This window comes from Mesoplodon densirostris, chromosome 12 (assembly GCF_025265405.1).
Source record: "Mesoplodon densirostris isolate mMesDen1 chromosome 12, mMesDen1 primary haplotype, whole genome shotgun sequence".
NCBI lineage: Eukaryota > Metazoa > Chordata > Mammalia > Artiodactyla > Ziphiidae > Mesoplodon > Mesoplodon densirostris.
Window position 1 is genome coordinate 6,256,163 of NC_082672.1, and position 23,710 is coordinate 6,279,872.

The 23,710-nt window shown below is 35.7% G+C and overlaps 2 protein-coding genes across 5 annotated transcripts in view; one reads left to right on the forward strand and one right to left on the reverse strand.

Annotated features, from left to right (window-relative positions):
* PACRG (parkin coregulated) overlaps window positions 1-18,020 on the reverse strand; it is a 532,036-nt gene extending 514,016 nt beyond the window's left edge. Inside the window, exon 1 of the mRNA XM_060114947.1 lies at window positions 17,324-18,020. Within this exon, the coding sequence (XP_059970930.1) occupies window positions 17,324-17,467 (144 nt within the window). The 5' untranslated portion in view covers window positions 17,468-18,020. The remainder of the gene's footprint in view (window positions 1-17,323) is intronic.
* Window positions 17,949-23,710, forward strand: part of PRKN (parkin RBR E3 ubiquitin protein ligase) — a 1,298,589-nt gene continuing 1,292,827 nt past the window's right edge. For all 4 annotated transcript variants that reach the window (XM_060114943.1, XM_060114946.1, XM_060114945.1 and 1 more), the window contains exon 1: window positions 17,949-18,063. In XM_060114943.1, coding sequence (XP_059970926.1) covers window positions 18,057-18,063 — 7 coding nt within the window. In that variant the 5' untranslated portion in view covers window positions 17,949-18,056. The remainder of the gene's footprint in view (window positions 18,064-23,710) is intronic.

Below are 23,710 nucleotides of genomic sequence, written 5' to 3' on the forward strand. Positions count from 1 at the left end.
ACCTCGTGTTTGTACTACGTAAGTCACTGGAAGTATTTCAGTCATGTCAAATATATGCAATACATTGGTGCTGATTCATGCCCTTGAGATGCTCCCAAGGTTTTTGAGTCCTTTGGTTTTTATAGGTCCTAATCTAAAACACCATTCCTGTGATTTTTCTCGAAGTATCAAGTGTTGACAAGTTTCAATTCAAAGTAGCTTCTTTTCATATAAATAGAAGGCCGAATGTGACCTAGAGAAGGTCTCTTTTACCTATAAGGAAGTTCTTATCAATCAGTCACCTATATTTTTTCTATAGGTGTTGAATAAGAAGGAAATGTATAACAGGTGTAGATGGACATTTGCAGTAGAATTACTTTCACAAAATAAGGTAGGCTTAAACAAGAAATACAACTGAGCATCTCTGATGTCTAGAACGCTGTGCAAAGTGCTGAGAGGCACAGGGACAAAGAGTTATAAGACATTGGCCGTTGAAAGTTCATGCTTATCTTATGAAAGCTATATTTGATGAATTTCTTTAAAAACATTTTCATTTACTCCTAAAAGTGACAAGAGATAATTTTGTGTATGTAAATCCTGGTGAATGTGTATATGATCTAATGTAATCATGAGTAAATATGATACATCATTTACTCAAGAAATTCCAAAGGGAAATAAAGCATATACAGAGGCATCCCTCATTATTGTTTAAAAGTACTAATATTTATTTTATACAACTGTTGCTGTTTTATGTCAATAATCACTACATTATATAAATTCTAAAATATGTTTAAGTATAATACAGTGTTAAATTAAAATAATATCTTATGTTCATGTGAAAACAATTTTTCTTAACTTTGAAATAAAGTTATAGTTCTATCATGTAAAATATTTTTTTTTTAAATACAAAATGCAGGACACATAAGATTTGGTAAAGGATTTACTGTTTGTCTTGGGGACAATTTATTCATATCTACTTTGATTTAGAACAGACAATCTGTGAGATATATTTCTCTGTGGATTCTGTTCTAAGTAAAAACCACAAAGGGGAGGTAGTTAACCATGATCTATCTTGTACGTGTTACTTTATTTCGCATTTATTATATAAGCATATTTTTTCTAGTCTTACTTTCTCTAGTCTATGCTACAACAATGACCTTAACTTGAATTGCTTTAGGAAGATACTTCTAAAATATAAATTATTATTTACATGACATAATTATTATTTATAATATAATCAAGTCACATGCTTTTCCCTAAATGATAGTAATTTTGGTAAATAAGTAAATTCATGTATAATAATATCTGAAATTTTTGTTTAGGCTATGATTCTTAAATGTATATGGAAAACTTAAAAGTAAATCTCTCTGTGAACATAACACTACTCTACCACAGACTAACTGAATTATCTTATACTCGCTTCAGTTTCAATTCTTGTATCGCAAATACCAAACCTAAATGACTCTTGCCTCACTTTCCAGGTCCTACAAAATCAATGGTCATCCTATGTATTAAACTTCAGTGTGCTTCACACCAATACATGGTTACTGATTAATAATGAGTCTGCACCATCCCCCCTCCCCCATCTCCAGTGTAACAGCTGGATTTTTAAGTTAATTATTATTAAGGAAGCAGAAGCAAAACCAATAGGTCTTCCTGAATCCTCTATTTAAAATTTCATTTTAAGGACTTAAATATGAAATATACACACTGAAATATAAATACATATTTTCCAGAAAATAAAATAATTGAAATACTATAGACAGATTCTAGTACTCTAGATCCCTCAAGTAAGTATGAGTAAAGATTGTGACCCATGGTTAGGTCATTTTCAGAACTCCAAAGCAGGAATTTGCTAGGTCCTCTGACACAATTAAGGAGAATCAAAAGAATACATCTTGACGTGGTTTTCTCCATTATTTTCTGGTTATTGTTTGTAACTAGTTTTCTTTTGTATTTTTCTCCTTACTGATCAAAATCACAAGAGCCATAAACATTTAATGATATAAGTGGATTTTAGCAGTTAGTTATGTTTTTGAAATCTTCAAACAGTTTAGATAACCTAGGAGAAATTACTGTCTCATGGACTATTAAATAGGAATACAGAAAATAAACAGGAAGAAATACCAAAACATATCTGCCTATTTTGAGTTTGTTTAAGCTGGACCTAATCGTTATCACTCATACCATAACATAAAATAGTAACAATACTTTTATACAGATGTTCTTTGTAATCTTCTGCTCTTAGACAAATTATCTGGAATTAACAATCCAGAATAAGTATAGACAAAAAAAGTGTTTTTTCAAGTTTCCATAGACCATTTCTAGAAAATGATCCTATTCTAGACCAATAACTTTAATAAACTCCAAACAGCTAAAACTGTAGAAACCAAATTATATAACCATCAAGCAACGAATCTACTAATAAAAAAAATCATGATCAAAACATGACCATAAAACCCCAACCAACAGGGAAAATAATCCCTCACAAACAACAATCATACAAAAGAGAAAAGCAAAAATAAAATTACGTTTTTTTTAATAGCAAGACCAATAATATCTATTAAAAGTAAAGGCATTTTATTTATTTATTTGGCTTCTGGGATCTTAGTTCCCTGACCAGGAATCAAACCCCAGGCCCCAGCAATGGAAGTTCTGAGTCCTAACAACTGGACCACCAGGGCATTCTCCAAATAAAGGTGTTTTAAAAGAAAGCCATGAAATACATATTCCAATAAAAAACTCAGTAAAATTTTTTATAAGGGTCATCAAGAGAAAGAGAATGCAAGAGTAGAAATAAAAAATCTGTTGTCAAAACCAGAAGAATTAGTATATAAATTCAGAAGACAGTGTATGAAGAGAGAAAAAAAAAAGAGCAAAACAAACCATAAGTAAACCTAATGAAGAAAAAAAGGCATAAATTAGCAACGAGGATATAACGGCAGATAGTAAAATTTTAAATATATTAACAATGTCTGTATGATATGATGATTACAATTTTACTCAAAAGCATGTAGTGATGCTTTTTGGGAATAATTCAAGAGTGATTAACTCTAGTAAAAGGGGTTTGATATTTATTTTTTTTTCTCTTTTAGGAATTTTCTTAAAACCCTACATAAATTTTCATTTTTATAATGAAAATAATTTCTCAAAAACACACTATTTAAAAGGAAAACATGTTGAAATCCAATAAATTATTTTTGAAGAATGAAAGCATAGTATACATAGTGTTAATTTTCTTCCCAAGGGACAGTTTTAGTTTATAGAAACATCATTTTGTTCTAGCAGCAAAGAACTCTAGGAAGGTAGGTTCCTCCTCTTGCCCCAAAGGATGAGTAAAACTTAGCAATCCCATCTCCCCATCTGTTATAGACTGAAAGTCTGTGTACCTCAAAATTCATATGTTGAAGCCCTAACCCCCAAGATGATGGTGTTTGGAGATGAGGCCTTTGAGAGGTAATTAGGGTTAGATTAGGTCATGAGGGTGGGTCCTTTAGGATGGGATTAGCAGCTTTATAAAAAGAGTATGAGTGCTTGCATGCACAGAGGAAAGGACATGTGAGAACACAATGAGAAGTTGGACCATATGCAAGCAGGGAAGGTAGCTCTCACCAAGAACTGAATTGGCCAGCACCTTGAGTTTAGCCTTCCCATCCTACAGAACTGTGAGAAGCAAATTTCTGTTGCTTAAGCACCCCAGTCTGTGGTATTTGTTATGGCAGACTGAGCTAAGACACTACCATGGCGTTAATACCTAATTTTGGATAAATAAATATAAGGGGCTTGTTGTAGCTTGCTGGGAAGGATTTAGCTCCCTGATAAATGAAAGAGATACCAATAATTTATACTTGTTTTTAAGCTAAACATCTCATGATTAAATAATGTACAAGAACGTAAGAATGATTTAATATTAGAATGCCTGATGATGTTAACATTAACAGACTGAAGGAGAAACACCTTATGATCATCTCAATACATGCAGAAAGTATCTTCGATAAAACTCAATACTACTCACAATTTTTTCAAAAACTCTTAGCAAATTAATAATAGATTACTATTGTCCAAATTATTCTGTACATCCAATATAATTTAATCAAAATCTCAAAAATGATTTTCATAAAATTTGACAACTTATTCTAAAATTCTTATAGATGGTAAGAGACCAAGAATGTCAAAGAGGATGGAAACAAATTTGGAGAACTTGCCTTACTAAATATCAAGATTTACGAAGCTACAAAAATTAAGACCATGTGATGCTGGCTTAGTGATAGATAAATAGACTAATAGGACAGACTAGAGAGTTGCCATTTACTATTTATAAATGGTACTAGATGGGTGGCTCTCCATATGGAACAGATCAAATTAAAGCCTTACCTCTCATCTCAAAAAATGAATTAGTGACTAAATAATAATCTATATGTAAACATTACAAGAATAAAACATGTGCAAGAAAACAATATATCAGGATCAAAAAATATTTCTGAAACTAGGCACAAAATATACAAACCATAATGGGAGAATCTGATAAACAAAAATATTTAAAATTAAATCTATAATTTCTGTTCATCAAAGAAAATGCAAAAAAAAAAAGTACAATGACAAGTCACAGGCTAGGAGACAGTATGTTGGGTCCATATCCAGAATATGTACCTATCCAGAGTATATAAAGAACTTTCTTATATCAATAAGAAAAGGACAGACAACCCAACAGGAAAGACGAGCAAAGACTAGAAATAGGCACACCACAGAGGAAAGAGCCCATATGATTAACTATGAAAAGAAAATATATCACTAGTTATCAGGGAAATACAAAATTAAAACAAGATAACATTTCATGTCCTTCAGATTGGCATCATTTTTAGTCTGATATCACCAAATGACTAGGATTTGGGAAACAGCTGTTGGTAACTATATATATAGTTATATACATACATATGACTATGTATGTATAAATATAAAACTTTGGAAAGCAATTTGACAAACTCTATTAAAGTTGAAGTTGGAGCTATACCTCCCTACCAACAATTCCACAGATGGTGAACTTTGGCATATGGCACAGGGAGTCCTATCCAAGGATGATGTGATGCTGCAATGTACAAACCTAACAGTCCCTCAGTAAGAGAATGAATAAACAAACCGGCTTGTTCATGTGATGGAATATGATATAGCAGGTAAACAAATTTCCTACAAGTGTTTCTGCTATAACAGGACAAATATTCCTGAAAAACAAACTGATCTGCAGAGTGGCTTACTAGAAATGATCAGGTGTATGGGGAAAAATTATGGGAAAAATAATGTTTAAGAAGCTCATAAAAATCTCTGCAACTTTATAACCAGAGCACATATTAATCATTCTGATAAAAATGTACTAGCATAGTTAAAATTATTAAATTTCTAACCTTTGAAAATGAAATCCTGGAGTAAATATAGTGCTGTACCTTTAAAGAAAATGATGATAGGAGGTGCTGTAAGGATGTACAAAGATGGAGCTTGCTTCATACTAAGTATCAATACTTCTAAGAGCAAGAACACAAACAGAACCAGGAGAAGTTGGTACTTTGGGCATTACTTCGTATTACTTTGTACACTCTGTCATCATGCTGCATTTAGCTGTTAGAATACTTTTCAATTAGCTGCTCTTACTTGGCACAAAATATTAAAAACTTGGGGAAGATTACATATGAACCTCCTACTTATACAGACATTATTCCCCTGTTTATGAATTGAATATGAGCTCAAAGGCATTACAGAAATATGCACAGAATAGCTCAGGTGGAAAGGCAAGAACAATGCCCAGATTTTAATTATACACACACACACACACATAGAGAGTTACAAAACGTATGGATGCATAGCATATACATATGAACCACTTATATTTGGAAGTGATATACACAAACTTTAGGATCTTGGTTATCTCTAGGGATGGAAGGATGGAGGGATGGAGAAGGAATGAGGATCCTTTAGCAAGGATCTATTTATTTTTCTATAAGACTAGAAGTTTATTTAAAAGAATATGACATTATTATAACAAAACATTATTCTTTATAAAATCTAGATGAATACATGCCTATTTTCCACACTTATGTGTATACTTACATTGTTCAAAATGTAGAAAAACATGATTAAAATAAAACATGAGATTAAATGGGAATGTTATTAGATTAAAAGAGGCTGGATATAAAATAAATATAAATATTCTTAGGAAAACATACACCTATAAACATGAAGTGATAAAATATATTACTACAAGTGAAGACTATTAAAACATGATAATTTTTTTCCAAGTGATTTATATGATCCTTGCAGTTTCAAAGGGATGTTTCAGTTTTGTATATTATTAAAAGATCATCTGGAATACTAAACTGGTAAAATGTTAAAATTAAAAATCAACATTATGGATATGAATTAACAGGAGAGATTAGCTTCACCAGTTTCTAAACATATTACCGAGTTATGATAGTTTAAACTGTGTTACACTGGTTAAAACTTCCTCTGAAGTATCTCTGATTATTATGTATAATTATAATACAATAAAAGAATAACACAAATCAGCAAGGAATAGAACACTGCTTAATAAATAAACGTCTTTGGAAAAATTGAATAGCATAATACTATGTCCCTAAACATAGTATATGTTTAGTATACTATGTCTGAACCTCTATTAAACACTAATTAAATCAACTACAGACACAATTAGAACAATTAAATCAGAATCTTAGAGGATGGACCTAGAAATCAGTATTTTTAGCTACCCAGGTGATTACAATTTGCAGTCTGTGAACCACAGCCTTAGATGTTTCAAATCCATTTATAATATGTATTATGAATGGGTTTCAGAGGTGCTGAGATATTGATCCCCTCAACATGCTGCAGGTGGGGAAGGTGGATAGCCGGCAGGGCTGGGGTACTTAGAAACCTCAGGCCTTTGCCTCAGGCCACAAGGAGAGAGTAGAACAGGCAGAGTCAAGCATTGCAGGGAGTGGTATAGATCAAACCTTCATCAGAGTCTTCAGATTCTGAAGAACTCTGATTCAGTAATTCTACTTCAGAAATTATACTTCAAAGAGATATTTTAAAATAAAGAAAAATTGTATAAAAATATTAACTTTGTCATTATGTATAATAGCAAAAAACTGAAAGCAACCTGAGCGAATTACGAAAGAAATTATGGCACATTCAGAGAATAGAATTTTATGAGGTTTTTTAAATGCACAAGAGGAGTTTGTAAGGACATGTAAAATATTAGCAAGTTAGAAGGAATCTGTACAATTTCATGTAAGGTATTATAATTATACACAATACAAGCTAAATATGCAAGCTATATAAATGTGTATTATGTATACATTTTTCATAAAGTACATATATACTTTATTTATATATTCTATAAAATATATACAATTTAAAGAATTTTAAACATATATATAATGAATAGAATTTATGACATAATTCTTTTGGGCAAAGAAAGCATAAAATAAAGATTGAAAACTGAGTGAGCAGGAAGCCTGGTCTGTCTTGTCTCTGAGCCTTTTCCTACTGCCCCTAACTCTTCCCCTCAGTCCCCCTCATCTTTTATATTTCACCACACAAGATTCCCTTTGAGAAGTCTTTCTAGCCTCTTTCAGGCCATTCGGAGCTGTGGTCTCATAACATCACACACTTCCTCTCTGACACCTTATAAAAACAGAAGCCATCTCGCTACTGTCATAAAATGAACTGAGAACAACCACAGTTAAAACAAAGTCTACACTCGCCTGTAGGCACTATGAATTCTGTTCTTGGATCAAATTGGACCATCAAAAGCCTACAAACATATACAATGTGAATTTAATCTCATGGAAAATCCAGTTCCTCAAGATAGATTTTAACACCACCTACCTGGCCCTTACTGAAGTCTTTTGTGGATGAAATTGGCTAGTGTATTTCAAATAAGAAATAAAAATATAGATATGGTGTGATGCATGTATTTAAAATGCTACAGGATCAATTTCTCTGAGAACTCAGTGTAGAGAAAGCTTGAATTCCCTATAGGGATTGGCAGGCTACTTCTTTTATGATAATGAGAAATGTATAATATTCCCCTTTTGGCCCCTTCTGATGCCAAGAAGCTCAGAATGAAATGTGAACATCAATCAATAAATATACTGACGCTTATGAATGAAAAAATTGATTCTCCTTTTCTTAAGCTCAAGCTTCCTACTTTAATTACATTTTATTTCATTGTGTCACTGTTGTTTGTTCTATTTTACTTCTGATCATTCTAATTTATTCTCAAAGTCTTTTGTCTCAATGTATATGTATCTTATTGTGAAACTACTGAAATTGGTTGAGGAAAACATTATAAATAAATACATAAGAAAATGTTTATGATCATTTTTTTCCCCACAAATGTATATTTTAAAAAGAGGAGGATGAAAGTCACCATTAAGAGAATGAAAAGGAAACTCACTGACAGGGAAACTATACTTGCAATACATGTATTTGACAATTGCTTTATATCATTTAGAATAAAATATGAAGAGTAAGAATCATTACAAATAAATACACCCAATCAAGCCAAGAGAAAAGGAGGCAAAAGTCTAGAAAGGCACTTCACAAAAGATAACCAAATGGCCAATAAATAAATTAAAAAGTCTTAAACTCCATTAGTCAGAATAAAAATGAATATTAAATCCACAATGAGATAACATTATACACCCACTAGAATACCTAAAATGCAAAATAAAGAAAATAGTAGTTATCGATGATATTATAGAGCAAATGGTACTCTTATTCAGAGCTGGCAGGAGTCTAAATTTGAAAAATCAATTTTGAAAATGGTTTTTATATAGTTACTAAAGCAAACATATGCAAACCCTAGCACCCAGCAACCTGGACATTCTTACACATGTTGTCCAAAAAAAGGTACTAGAAAGAAGAACAGAGCTGGAGGTATTATGCTCTCTGACTTCAGACTATACTACAAAGCTACAGTAATCAAAACAGTATGATACTGGCAAAAACAAACAAACGAACAAACAGACAAAAACAGACACACAGGTACATGGAAAAGAATAGAGAGCCCAGAAGTAAACCCATGCACTTATGGTAGATTAATCTATCACAAAGAAGGCAAGATACACAATGGAGAAAAGACAGTCTCTTCAATAAGTGGTGCTGGGAAAACTGGACAGTTACATGTAAAAAAATAAAATTAGAACATTTTCTTGCACTACATACAAAAATAAATTTTAAATGGTTTAAAGACCTAAACGTAAGACCAGAAACCATAAAACTCCTAGAAGAAAATACAGGCAGTATGCTGTTTGACATAGATTTAGCATTATTTTTTTTTTTGAGCAAATTTACCCAATTTAAAAAATGGGCAAAAGAACTGAATAGACATTTTTCTGAAGAAGACATACATACAAATGGCCAACAGGCACATGAAAAGATGCTCAACATTGTTAATCATCAGAGAAATGCAAATCAAAACAACGAGATATCACCTCACACATGTCAGAATGGTTATCGTCAGAAAGACCGTAAATAACAAATGCTGGCGAGGATGTGGAGAAAAGGAACCTTTGTATGCTGTTGGTGAGAATGTAAATTGGTGCAGCCACTGTGGAAAACGGTACAGAGGTTCACCAAAAAACTGAAAATAGAACTACCATATGATCCAGCAATTACACCCTGGGTATATACTGGAAGAAAATGACAACACTAATCCCAAAAGATACATGTATCCCAATGTTCATAGCAGCATTATTTACAATTGCCGAGATATGGAAGCAAACTAAGTGTCCATCAACAGACGGATGGATAAAAAAGATGTGGTACATATATACAATAGACTACTACTCAGCCATAAAAAAGAATGAAATTTTGCCACTTGCAACAACATGGATGGACCAGGAGGGTATTATGCTTAGTGAAATAATTCAGACAGAGAAAGCAATACACTGCCTGTTATCACATGGAATATTGTCTGTTATACATGGAATCTAAGAAATAAAACAAACTAGTGAATATAACAAAAAAGAAACTGACTCACAGATATAGAGAACAAATTAGTTGCTACCAGTGGGGAGAGGGAAGGGGAGAACGAGCAAAGTGGGGGTAGGGGATTAAGAGGCACAAGCTACTATGTATAAACTAAATAAACTACAAGGACATAGTCCTTGGCACAGGGAATGGACATTGGCACAGGGTATTTAGCCAATATTTTATGATAACTATAAATGAAGTATAATCTTTAAAAATTGTGAATCACTATGTTGTACATCTGAAACTTATATAATATTGTACATCAACTATACCTCAGTTTAAAAAAAATATTAGAATTTTCCTAGTCGCACTATTTGTAAGTCTTAACCTAGAAGTCGCATAAATACTCATCAACACAGGAATGGATCCATAAATTATGTTATATTCCCACGTGAAAATAGTAGAAAGAAATGAGTATTAAGGCTCTATGACCATATGCAGTAATGTGGGTGAATTTCACAATGGTGATCCCAGAAGTCAGACATAAAACAACTACATACTCTATGATTCCATAAATATAAGCAGAAATCTGTTGACAGAAGTTGGGATAAGGTTAGCTTGGGGTGTATATGGGCAGTGACTGGAAAGGTCCTGAAGGGGTTCTGTGGTGTTGGTAAGGTTTCTTGATCTGGGTTCTGGCTACACCAGTGTGTTTGGTTTAGTATTTATCAAGTGATATGTGTACATTTTCCAATTGCATGTTATGCATCTACCAAAGTCTAAAAGAAGTGATCAAGAGAGGATTGTTCTCAGTTAGAAAAATCTAGTAATACAGCGTACATTCTTTGCTCTGCCATTTAATAGGTGACCCACAACAAAAAATTCAATTGTCTGAGATTTATATGCTAAATGGAAAAAAAAAAGTCTGCCCTGACTCCTCATAGGATTGCTTAGAAAGAGAAATGGAATAGAGATGATGAGCCCTATCACGTATTAAAGCATACACAAAGCCACTATCATTAATATACATATAGCACTGGCAGAGCATTCAAGTTAAATAGGCAGATTTTTTTTATAATCCAGTTTGCCTATATGTGAAAGGTAATGTAACAACTTCTGACCAATTTGGAAAAAATATAATAAAATTTATGTCTCACTTCTTAAACCAAAATGAATTAAGATGAAGTAAAGCTTTAAAATAAAACATTGAAATTATAAGAGGACTAGCGAAAAAAAAGGTTAAAATTTTCCCCGTAATATTAAATAGGAGAGAGCTTTACTAAGCCAAGCCACTCAAACATTTTACAATGGGCATGTATAACTTTAATAAGAAGCTAATTAAAAATGGCATAAAACATTTGTAAATTATTCTCATTCCTATATTTTATACTTATTTAACACCATTAGCATTTCCTTGAAGTTGCTAATTTGAAGATGATCTCTAATTATAGTATAAAACATGGTCATTCATTAATTCATTTGACAAAAAATAATAGCTCCTACTATGTGCCAGGAACTTTTCTAGAGCTGGAGATGCAGCAGTGAGTGAAACAGTAATAATTCCCTGCCCTCAAGGAGCTTATTCTGTAGTGGAAGAAGACATAGGATAAACTAGATTAATATTAGAGAGTGATCAGTGTCTATGGAAAAATACAATAAAGGGAAAGAAGATGGGTGTGCTGAAACAGGGATGGAGGGGGTTATTAAGGGGTTGACCTTTTAAATAGTCGGAGAGGCCTCACTAAAAAGTTAGTTTTTTGAACAAATCTTTGAAGGATCAAGAGATGGTGATATGTAGGGGGAAATATATTTCAGGCAGAGGGAATGGGAAGGGCAGAGGTACTGAGGCAGCTGTGTAACTGGTATATTCAAGAAACTGCAAGGAAACTATTGCGGATGGAACAGAACGAAGGAGGGGAGAAGTACTAAGTTATACATATAAAGAAGAAATGGCAGCTAGATTACATAGTGCCTTATAGGAGCTTAAAAACTTCAGCTTTACACTAAGATGAGCCACCTGAGGATCTGAAGTGAGCAATGTCATCATCTGGCTGAGTTTTCAAGGGAACTTCTGGGCTCCTCAATTGGAGGAGGGTGGTTTAAAAAAAAACAAACAAACTAAGACAGATAACAGTTATAACAACAGGAGGAAAACGATAACAGAAAAGTGTAGAATTATTTTCCTTCATTCATCAAATATTTATTGAGTGCATTGTTAGGTGTGGTTAGGATGAAAAAATGACTTGGACACAGATTCTGCCCTCACAGGGAATTTACTTGAGGAGGTAAAACATGGGTAGACATAACTCTAATACGTGGTAGAAAAAAATGAACAAAAATAAGTTTCCATCTTGGTTGAGAAAGAGAATTAGGGGAGTCATCTTGAAGCAGTTGGCCTTTCAGCTGGCTGCAAAAATATAAGCTCCTTGATGGCATGCATTTAGCCTCTTCCTTACGCTAGATTTCCAGCACCTAAAAGAGTGTATGGCACAGTCAGTGATCATTTGTTACCTAATGACTGAAGGGATTTGTGTTTGCAGATATGTAGGGAGAAGGGCATTGAAGCAAAGGGAACAACACAAGCAAAATCAAAGCAATGAAGAGTTACAGTTTAATTTGGTGGAAGCAAATGAGAATAGTGGGAGATGAAATTAAATCCATAGAATAGGGTTAGATCACAGAAGGCCTCGCTGGTCTTGTGGAGGTACCATGATTTCTTGCTATAAGAACCAGTAATCTCCAAAAGCTTTCAGCAATAATAAGAGAACTTTGTACTGGAAGAATAAGTGTAATAGTACTGATAGTTGATTGAGGCAATCAACTGATTGGTGAATGGAGTCTAGAGACCAGTTTAGATGATACTGCCAAAACCTAGGCAAAAGGTAATGAGGGTCTCAATGAGGTTATTGTCACTTGGTCCCTTCGTCATTAGCACTTCCACTGTCCTAAGTAGGTATTTGTAAGCCTTACCATAGATGTGCATTTATTTGTAATTATTTTACTTGTCCCTCTTCTTTTCTTTTCTAGCAATATTTAACTCTCACGGTGGACACTTCAAATAAACCCCAAATTTCTGTTCTTTCTTTTGTTACAGTAATGAAATGCCTCAAGTTTTAGCTGGACACAGAGCTACCTGTCAGACACTACATTTCCCAGCCTCTCCTGTAAGTGGTTGTTGCCATAACCCTAGGTTTGGCAACAGATTTGAGCAAAAGTGATGAGTGCAGCTTCTGGAACATGCTGCTTGCTCTCCATTTCTTCCTACATTTTCTTGCAGGTTGCTCCTTACTCATTTTTCTCTCCTCTTGCAAGAAGTAGGTGTTGGAGATTATGCCCTTTTGGAACTATATAACTCTTAGCCCTTTTCCTGAAGGAACAGGTATGGGGGCCTAGAGTTGCTGCAAGGGTCAGTCTTTCATAGGCTTTTGCAAAAAGGGAAAATATAGGCCTATGACTAAACTCTGACCAGAGGGATGTGAATGAAAGTGGAGTGCTGTGTCTGGGTCATGCTCATAAAAGGAAGCACTCTGTTTCTTATTTCCTCCATCCTGAGAGTAGGGATTTGACCCTGGTGATGGTGAGCTCACCTGGACTCTGCGCATCATCCTGCAGGATGCAAAACAAGAATATACAAGGCTCCTAAGTCCCTGGACCTATCTCATGGGGAAGTAGTGCCCAGTCTCCATGAATTGCCTACAAACTTGGACTCTGAGAGAACTTCCATCTTAGTTAAAACTATTGTTATTTTGTCACTGTTACAGCAGCCAAATCAATATCTTAATATATAATTTATAAATACTGACCATTTCTCTTATGTGTTGAACGAATTAGTAAGCACAAAAGTTTCTATATAAGTAAAGTAATATTAAAGAATTATTTCTCCCATTCCCATCAACTTTGAGCATAAAACATCTGTAGTCTACTGGAAAGGAAAGATGTAGTATAAAGCTTCAGTTGAAGTCAGCATCTCATTCATCATAACCTCAGGCCCATATCCTAACTTGCTTTATGATAAGGTAGGTTAGCACAGAAAGAAACTACCATCTGTTGAGAAGAAGCCAATACAACACCGGGTTACTGGTTTCTGGTTATAGGTTCTATCAGACCACAAACAAGGCCTTTAAAGGGAAAATAAACTAGGAAATCTTCAAATTCTGCATCTCCTATCATTCTTTTGAGTCAAACATTATGATAATATGAATTTGATTATTATTCTCTGATTGCAGGACTTTTGTCATTGCTTGTTTCTATACAGAATGCAACCACAATTTCACAGAAGTAAAGTAAAGGAACTACTTACAGTTGAAGAACACTTGACATCGGGATTTAAAAAAAAAAAACTAGCTACTTACATTTATCATTATTTTGTAAACAATTTTGCATTCACATACATAGATTATGACTGTTTAAGGATTTTGGCTTGCACAGCCCACCTGATCATATCTGTCTATATACATACTTATATTACTAAAGTACCCTCAGTGAAACATTGGGAGTCTCCATATACCTCCTTAGGATATAGTTCTACAAGTCTTTTGGGGAAGTGCACTGCAATGGTGACTTATTTAATTAGCGAGTGTTGGAAAGAGGAACTGATGGCAAGCCCTGACACTAGAAAAGTGGTTTGAGGGTTGGCTTTTGGAACAAGGAGTTGCAATTAAGAAAAGCTGGACAATCCCACTACTGGGCATATACCCTGAGAAAACCATAATTCAGAAAGAGTCATGTACCACAATGTTCATTGCAGCTCTATTTACACTAGCCAGGACATGGAAGCAACCTAAGTGACCATCAACATATGAATGGATAAAGAAGATGTGGCACATATATACAATGGAATATTACTCAGCCATAAAAAGAAACAAAATTGAGTTATTTGTAGTCAGGTGGATGGATATAGAGACTGTCATACAGAGTGAAGTAAGTCAGAAAGAGAAAAACAAATACCGTATGCTAACGCATATATATGGAATCTTAAAAAAAACAAAAATGGTTCTGAAGAACCTGGGGGTGGGACAGGAATAAAGACACAGATGTAGAGAATGGACTTGAGGACACGGGGAGGGGTAAGGGTAAGCTGGGTCGAAGTGAGAGAGTGGCATGGACATATATACATGTGAGAAGCAGCCGCATAGCACAGGGAGATCAGCTCGGTGCTTTGTGACCACCTAGAGGGGTGGGATAGGGAGGGTGGGAGGGAGGGAGACGTAAGAGGGAAGAGATACGGGAACATATGTATATGTATAACTGATTCACTTTGTTAATAAAGCAGAAACTAACACACCATTGTAAAGCAATTATACTACAATAAAGATGCTATAAAAAAAAAGAAAAGAAAAGCTGGAGATTGGCATGTTATTTTCTGAATAGAAATAAACCTTAGGAAAGAGGGGTGTTTTGACCATGTAGTGCTGAAAGGTCTACACTGTCGAGGGCAGAAATGTTGTAATGTTAATATTGGATATGGAAAGGAAGGGTTTTATTTCCTGTACCACTGAAGTTAGTTTGTATAAACAGTCTCTCTCTTTTATCAAGACTTGACCATTGTTGTTAGTGGTGGTTTTCTTTGGAGTTTTAAGGACTGACACTTTGTTTTGCTGATCCCAAATCCCCAGAACTATGCTGAGCAAGTTCTCAGATTTAAAAAAAACAAACAAAAAACAATCAAACAAAAAAACTATTGTTGATTGAATGAATGAATGGATGGATGAATAATGTTTGCATCTAACAATTATGATTTCCAGTAAATGAAGTGAAAGAATGACTCATCCTCTTTTGAGGATCCCAAAGGAGATGTAAATATTACACTAAGGGATTTTCCTTAAGTATATGGAAACAAAAAGATAATTTATTTCAAATAAGCTGTTTTATAATGAAGGCTGCTTCATAATCAATTTTTTTGTTTGAGTCTTGTAAGCTATTTGTTACATTTGTCAATACTGAAATACTTGATTTTCCAGAATTATGACTTTAGGTGAAAAGCTATGTTTTTTAAAAAGAAAACGTGATTATAAATATCGGTTTAGAAAAAAAAAAGAATCTGACCAATGTTGTACATGTCTTTGAAGAAATATAATATTGAAAAAAATCACTAAAATTATAATCATATATACTGTTTAGAAGAAAAAAAGAAATAATTAGCTTGAATGTTATGGTATTCTGTGTTGCTGATAAATTAGTCATATTGACTCCCATGACCACCTATTCACATGAAATACATTCAAAAGGACTGCAGTTACAACAAGCAGAAAGTTTTAGTCTATTTCTAAGAATTTTAACTATTGCAATCCAACTGACACACATTCTGATAACCAGAATTTCATTTTGTGTAGCAACATGGGGATCTGGCCTCAGAGTCTAAAGGTGATCTGTTTCATTCATGTATTTTAAGTATGTGGTTTAGGAATAAGGTATTAGGTTTGCAACATTTACGTAAAACAAATAATGTGACACTGGAAAGCAATGCTCTTCATTTAACATAATGAGTTGCTCTACAGTAAGTCAGATTCTCCCAGAGTGTAAATTACACAAATTTGAAAGCTGCATTTATTATTGAATATCTCATTCCCAGACAGGTGCTTACTCAGTAGTAAAACCTGGTGTAGCATACCAAATTAAAAGTTTTTTTTTTAAAACTATCATGCACGTACCCAAACCATTTGTGTGCAGTTTAAAACTTTTCCTCCTAATCGTATTGAGAATAATTGATTTTTACTAACACAAAACAGTAGAAATGAAATATGAATTGTATTAATAGGCAGAGATACTTGAACAGAAGCTTGGATTGTTTAAAATTAATAGTTTAAAAGATCTATCTGGAAATAGACTTCTTATTAAGTTGCCTTTTAGTACTCTAATATGCCATTTTGTGAGAGTGTTGTTAGAAGAAATGCTAGGATATTCTAAAAATTTCTAGGTTGATTGATGAAATTTCTTACTGTTAATTAATGAGTTTATGTTCCCAGCTGTACATCAGCACATGTTAAATTTTGCAAGAGAGTTTATGATTTCTAAGAACTCTCCTTCTATAAGGCCTTTTGCTGGGTGAGACAGTTTAGGAATCAATAAGTAAAGGGGATCTTTCTTCTTTGTGTAAATAGCTTAAGAGTAAATTTAGGTGGTCTAGAAACCGTGAGTTATTAGGAAGGTGCTTAGAAACGGGCACAGTACATCAGCTGCCCGAGATCCCTTCTAGCAGCCTAGCCTGGACCTCCACACTCTGTTGGGCACCGTCTGTTACTGGCCGAGTAACTGCCATTTTTGGCAAAGACCACCCTAGATATGGGCTCAGAATCCATCCTAGGGCCAGCCATCCTCTACAACCTGGTGTCCCCTGATTCGGAGCGAGTATATTCAATTCAGGAAGATCACTTACGACTGAGTTTTTCATCATGGCTTTGACTGTGAAGCCCTCAGAAACCAGGGAGTGAGGCTGGTGCACCGGGAGCGGCAGCTTGGTCCTCTTCGGCATCTTGTCTGGGCATTTGTTTAAGCTCAGGGTCTCTTTTTCTGCCATCATCTTCCTAGAAAATGTCTTGTTCTCATAAAACGTGTAGTAAAAGAATCAGTGAGTTTTACGGATGTGAGAAGGAGGTCGGGAAAAAATGTAAAAAGGCGCGTTACTGGTAGAATTTCACGCCCTCGTAGTGCCCAAGTTGATCCAGATGTTTGGCAGCTCCCTTGTGAAGGGAGTTGAGGGGAGGGGAGAGGCGGGAAGAGGGCAGGACCGAGGCTAGAGCTGCAACAAGCTTCCAAAGGTAACCCTCCCGGTTGCTAAGCGACACGTCAACACTGCGGCCGAATGACCCTGCCTCCCGGTGACGGACGTTTCCTAGCCTCAGGCCAGAAGGGCGGCGGGCCCCGGGCGGCGAGCTGCGGGCGGCGGGCCGCGGGCGGAAGCGACCGACCTGAGGAGAGACTACGCGTTAAAACTACGACTCCCAGAAGGCCTCGGGCTAAGCCCCCGTTGCGCATGCCCCACGGGAGGGCGCTGGGGAGAGGCTGTCTGGACGGTTTAACCCGGGAGTGCCGCTCGTGTGAGGCGCAGGCGGGCGCCGGCGTGGGTGTAGGCCGTTGCTCGCCCGGCAGCCTCCAACTGCTCAGTGGCCATGATAGGTACGTGGGTAGCTGATAGGTACAGCCTCTCTGCGCCGCCCCGCGCCAAGCTGTTGCGCCGCGCCGGGCCTCGGCTGACAGGGACGCCGGGGTGCCGCCCGTGTCCGCTGCCCGTGACAGTGTGTCGGTGTCCGCGCCGTCCTCAGCCCGCGCCGCCGGCTCCCCGGTGCCCGCCGTGGCCCTGTTGAATAAGTGTGTGTGTGTCCTAAGCCCCTACCCGGCCCTCGTTTGACGGGCTTCCCCCTGGAGCCAACTTCGCGAGGGACCCTGGCGTGCGCCTCGGCGCTGCCAGAGGCGAAGGCTACGTCCCGCGGTCTGTCAGGGAGCGCACCGCCCGCCGGACGTCGAGGGGCCGTGGGAAGGCCCCGCCTTCCGCCCGGTTTCCGTCCCTCAGGGCGCTTAGGAGGCTGTCTTCCCTCTTAGGACAGATAGGGACCCACTCTCGGGAGAACTCTTTCAGGGAAACGCTCGCGAAGCCCTAAGCTCTAATGGACGGTGCCTAGGGACGATGGTTGAGGTCAAAACAAATTCCCGCAGATGGATTTAAACTTCTTGCTCCCTTGGGTTTTGTCTTCTAAATCTCTCCCTAGAGGTCTGAGATGAAAGAATAATTGAGTCAGTGATAACAAGGATCAAAACTTTCGCATAGTGAAGTAACGATTCATTTTACAAAAAAACAAAACAGAAAAACAAACCAAAAAAACAGTTTTTTTAATACACAGAAGGCCCTAGGTGCATTTATGTGAATAAAGCTTTGGAAGTGGCTGTTAGAGTTGCTTATAAACCCTGTAATACATAAGATTAGAAAAGTTCCTGTCTTCCAGGATTGTTAAGCCAAAAGTTATTTTAAGGGTTATCTCTGAAAATCAATGGAAACGCACAGTGTGATTACAAAACATTGATGTTTGGGGAGTTTATTATGACAGATTTCCTGTAGATTATGTATTGGTTTGGTGAGTTTATTTGGGGATTATTCTTGAATGGGCACCACTTAACGAAACGCAAGTACATCTGAAGTCAGATGTCGTCTGTCCAAGAAGATAGAAGGTGATTTTTAAAAATATATAAGTTTGTATGCACTGATAAACTTACATCTTTTATTTATTAAACGAATGTTAAAGTGTAAAACGTTTTATCCGTCAGTAGGAGAATCATGCCAGCTAAATGACACTGTGTTTGCAACAATGATAAAACCTAAGGATGTTGTCCAATTTTTCTTACCTTTGTAGCATGGTATGATTGTTGGTGAAGCTATATACAGGCAAGAATTTAAGATCTAAAAATCACCACTTAATTCTAAATTGTTATCTAACAGACGATTATACAGATAACTTTGTTAGAATGAACTATATTTACGCAGTTTAGTTTGGGATTTAAGGACACAGGAAGGAAGCATATTATCTTTAGATTTGATGATTAGACATTTATTAATAACTGGTAGTGATGTGGAGAATGTAAGGTGGATTTTTAAAAGTGTTCTTTCTCATACTCCAGCTATTGTTTGACACAGTGCAAATAAGTGTATTACAACATAAATAAATCCATGCTCCCTCCCAAGAAAAGTACCTTACTTGTTAAAACCATGTGGACAATGTACAATAAATTATACAGCTAGTCAACTACTTGCATTGCCTAATTCGGTCAATGGGTACATTTTAATAAAAATCTTAATTGCCAATTTTGGAGTTGGTTGAGTTGAATAATGCCAAAGGTAAGTGATGTGGGAGCAATTGAAGGAAAGTCTTGGAGTGATGTTTCCCGTTTCTGACTAAACTTTGGAGCCAGGAAAGGCCTTATTTATAGTCTATATCCAGTGATATACTGGAGATTAAAATATACATTAATATATATATGGGGATTATTTTATTTTTGTTAAAGACGTGTGCTGCTCAGAACTTGCACCTTTTGTGCCTATGCTGTCTTTAATTGCTACACATTCTTTAATGCTAATAGTACTCTTCTACTTTACTTAAATCTCAGCTCATTTTTAAGGAAAAACAAAAATTGCATTTCTTGGTAGAATAGGAGTAAGGGGGATTGACTGTTGCCTCACTACCAATAAAATTACCTTTTGTTGCTTTCTCAAAATTCAGGATTCTTTCTTGGCACAGAGACAGTTTCAAAAGTACTTACATTTTCCAGTTAGATTATGATTAATATGTTAAATGCCCTGACTCAGACAGCTATAGAAATATAATTTAAGTGGGTGAAAAATTATGATGTTTTGAGAAATATGGAGAGGACGTTAAGATAATATAAAGCATAATAAAAACTTAAGAGAATTCAACTTAGAAAAATGTAATTTTTGGTACCTCTTAAAATTATATTTCACCCTTTTTTAAAATTACCATTTTTGTGTGTTTAAAATTGAATTTTAATAGTAATATTTGTGGTATACTCTATATGTATGTTGTATAGAACTGGATTTAGGTATTTAAGTAGTATCAGATGTTAAAGTGTAGGGATATATATATATATAACCATGTTGCCAAATTTGAAATTCAAACTCAATGTCTTAAAAATGATTTTTGAGTGATTTAAAAAATAATTAGAACATAATCTCTTCTGTATCTTGTTTAACTTAACATCTCTTAGAAGACTTACAAATCTGCATGTACAGATCCACCCTACAGTAATTCCTGTCTAGTACTTAGTGGATGTACATAACTTATGCAGGTACTCTCCAATAAATGAGCATACAGTAGGTTTACAGACAGTTGCTGTCATCAGGAAGGTTTGTGTCCATATCATTTTATTTGCATATGTAAGCCTATATGTAAAGTAAAAATATTATTACAGTTTCTAAGTGGATTTTCTAGCTAAAGGGTTTGTAGACTTTGAATTTTGCTAGGGATTTCCAAATTGTTTAAAATAAATTACCCTGTTTTACATTTCTGTCTGCCATAACAAGGTAGCAAAGAGCTGTCCTACTCCCCTGAGCTGAAAAATTACAAAAAGACATCCTTCCCAGAACTGACCCAGCATTCAACAGCAAAGCACCTACTGGGTTTCCCCTCTCTCTCCAAAGACTTATTGCCTTCGAACAGTGCACAAGGTGCACAACTGTCCTTAATGGCCCTACCCCGCTCCAACAGTGTTTATAAGAGTATCCACGTTCCCTCTGTGTACCATAATTTTTTTTTATTTTTGTCTTTCTGATAGATGAAAAACAGTATATTTTAATTTTTAAATGAATCTTATGAAGAAAAAACCTTCACAACCTTCACTTCTCATTTTATAATGCTTTATTTTCATGAAAGTGGATTCAATAATTAAGTATCTACTGTGTGCCCGGTACTGCTCCAGGTGCCAGGGATACATGAGTTAAAAAAAAAAAAAAAAAAAAAAAAAAAAACAGAAAAAAAACACCCCGCCGTCATGAATGTACAGTCTAACTGTACTGTTTGCCCACAAGTCTGCATATTTGTTTTAAAGCTTGTATGCAGTGAATTTTAAAGTCTCAGAATTTATATTTTAGTTAAATATACTGTCTACTGCTACTTGCTCTGCCATTTCAATAATTTTAGACGAGAAGTGACCCTGCATCTAAGTACCCAAGGTAGGCTCTGAAAGCTGTTTATGATGAGGTACAATTGTGTCACAAAAGAAGTTCTAAGTTTTTGCATAGATTTCATGTAATTATGTACAGTTCTTCTTTGGGTCCAAAGGTTCTAGAATGATGACTCTATGCCCTTTTCAACTTTGGAACTATTTCTAAGGATTTTTTTTGAAGTCTACGTTTTTTTGAAACCTCATGTCTTCATTGCTTGAAAATGATACAATGAAAGTACTTTGTATTAAGATATGCAAATCCATTTCTACCTCCAAAGCTTCTTTGAAAAATTCAGAAAAAAAAGTTCTTCTTACTTGGTAATGTTTCATATTCATGAAAGCAGTTTCAATGCAGAATACTTTATTCTGTTAGCTTTTAGTTTCTTGATCAGTGGAAATTGTTTTTTACCTGCTGTTTCTTCAGCCTTTAATTGTGGCCCAGTGCTTATATAGTGTTTCTGTTTTAATTTGCATTTAATGAGCTCATTTTAAATGCTTCTTTGTAGTAATCTGAATGGTTTCTTTCTTAAATTTTTTAATATTAAAGAAAGAGATTTATGTTGCAGCTCACCTTCCTGGCTTATTTACTTATATGCTTGGTCATGTATTGAGACCATCTTAGGACATTTGTATTTTTAAGAGTGTTGATGGCTTCTTAATGATTTCCCCAGTTGACTCTTACTGTAAGACTTGAATAGGATTCCCCATAAAGGATAATTTTAGAGTGCTTAACATCAGAAGAGAGAAGAATCTCTGTGTACAGCACATAGCAACCTTCCCCATCCCTTAAACCCCCACCCCTATCAAATTAGGGGGAAAATGGTGATTAGGGAACTAATACTTGTGTTCCAATTGAAACATGTTCATTATTTATCCATGTAATTGATGAATGCACCAGTTATTCCTACTATTAAATGTTTCTTGAACTTTCAATGAATAAATAATATTACCCGAGATGAATCCCTTTGCAATTACATCGTCATTTTTAAGCTTATTCAGAGTAGATCCATTTTCCAGAACGTGGAAAGACAGGAATTAGACACCTGAAATTCACTCAGTATTAACATGGAGAAATGGGACTGAGGTTTGTAATGTGTGTGCTTCGGAGGTGAACCTTTGGTTTTAGCATCTACCTGTACTCTCCCTTTTTCCTTCCCTCATTTTCTTCTTCCCCACACTCTTTGCTTTTGTCAGAAGCTGGACTTTTAATGTTTCATTCCTTAGCTCACAGAAGCAGTTGCTTTCTGACTAATTAAAGAGGTGAGCTCTTTCCTTGCTTGCCTCTGGGATTTCCACAAGGCTTGGTTGGTTATACAAGTGTTCCTGAGGGTCATGACTGGAATTGTGTGACTAAACAAACCAGGACCACCATGGCTCCTCCCATAGACATTCTCTTAACAGGGAGTTGTCTGCAGTAAAACTACTCGTAGGCCCAGCAAATGCATTTTGTTTTGAGGGGAATCTGGTCCTGATTACATTTTTTCCCTTGAGCCAGAGTTTTGGGGACTGAGGAAGCTTGAACTCGCTTGAGGATAGGGCAGGATTTAGGCTTACTTGTCTGGAGAAATAAAGACTTAAGAATAATAATTCATGCTCTAGGTTTTCTCTCTACCTGTGAACTATGGCTTGAAGTCCTTTCCAGCTCCCTGGTGACTCCTCAGGGAGTGAGAGGTACAGATTTAAGCACAACTGGGGCAGCATTATCTGAGTTGCTGTTTATCCGGGATGCTGATCACAAGCAGATGTAGACTGCACAAGTCGGTTGGCATCCACTAAGTCTGGATATATGTGTGACAATATCTAAAGATGTTTTTAAATGAAGATGGCTGAATTCATACTGTTGGATGGGAATTGTGTGTGTTTTGCTGTGCAGTCAGTTTGGACATAGTTATATGATATAAACAGAAAGTGATATATAGTGGAGGTCTGATATTTGCTTCCTAGTATTGTTCATTGAGGAACTGGTGACATGCCCAGTCAGTGGTAGGTAAGGGAATTTCTTCCTTTATTATGGTCCTCTCTAGAGTTTTCTTCTTTTTTTATTGCCTCTGTGTGTATGTATGTATGTGTGTTTGTACGTTTCTCACTACATGCA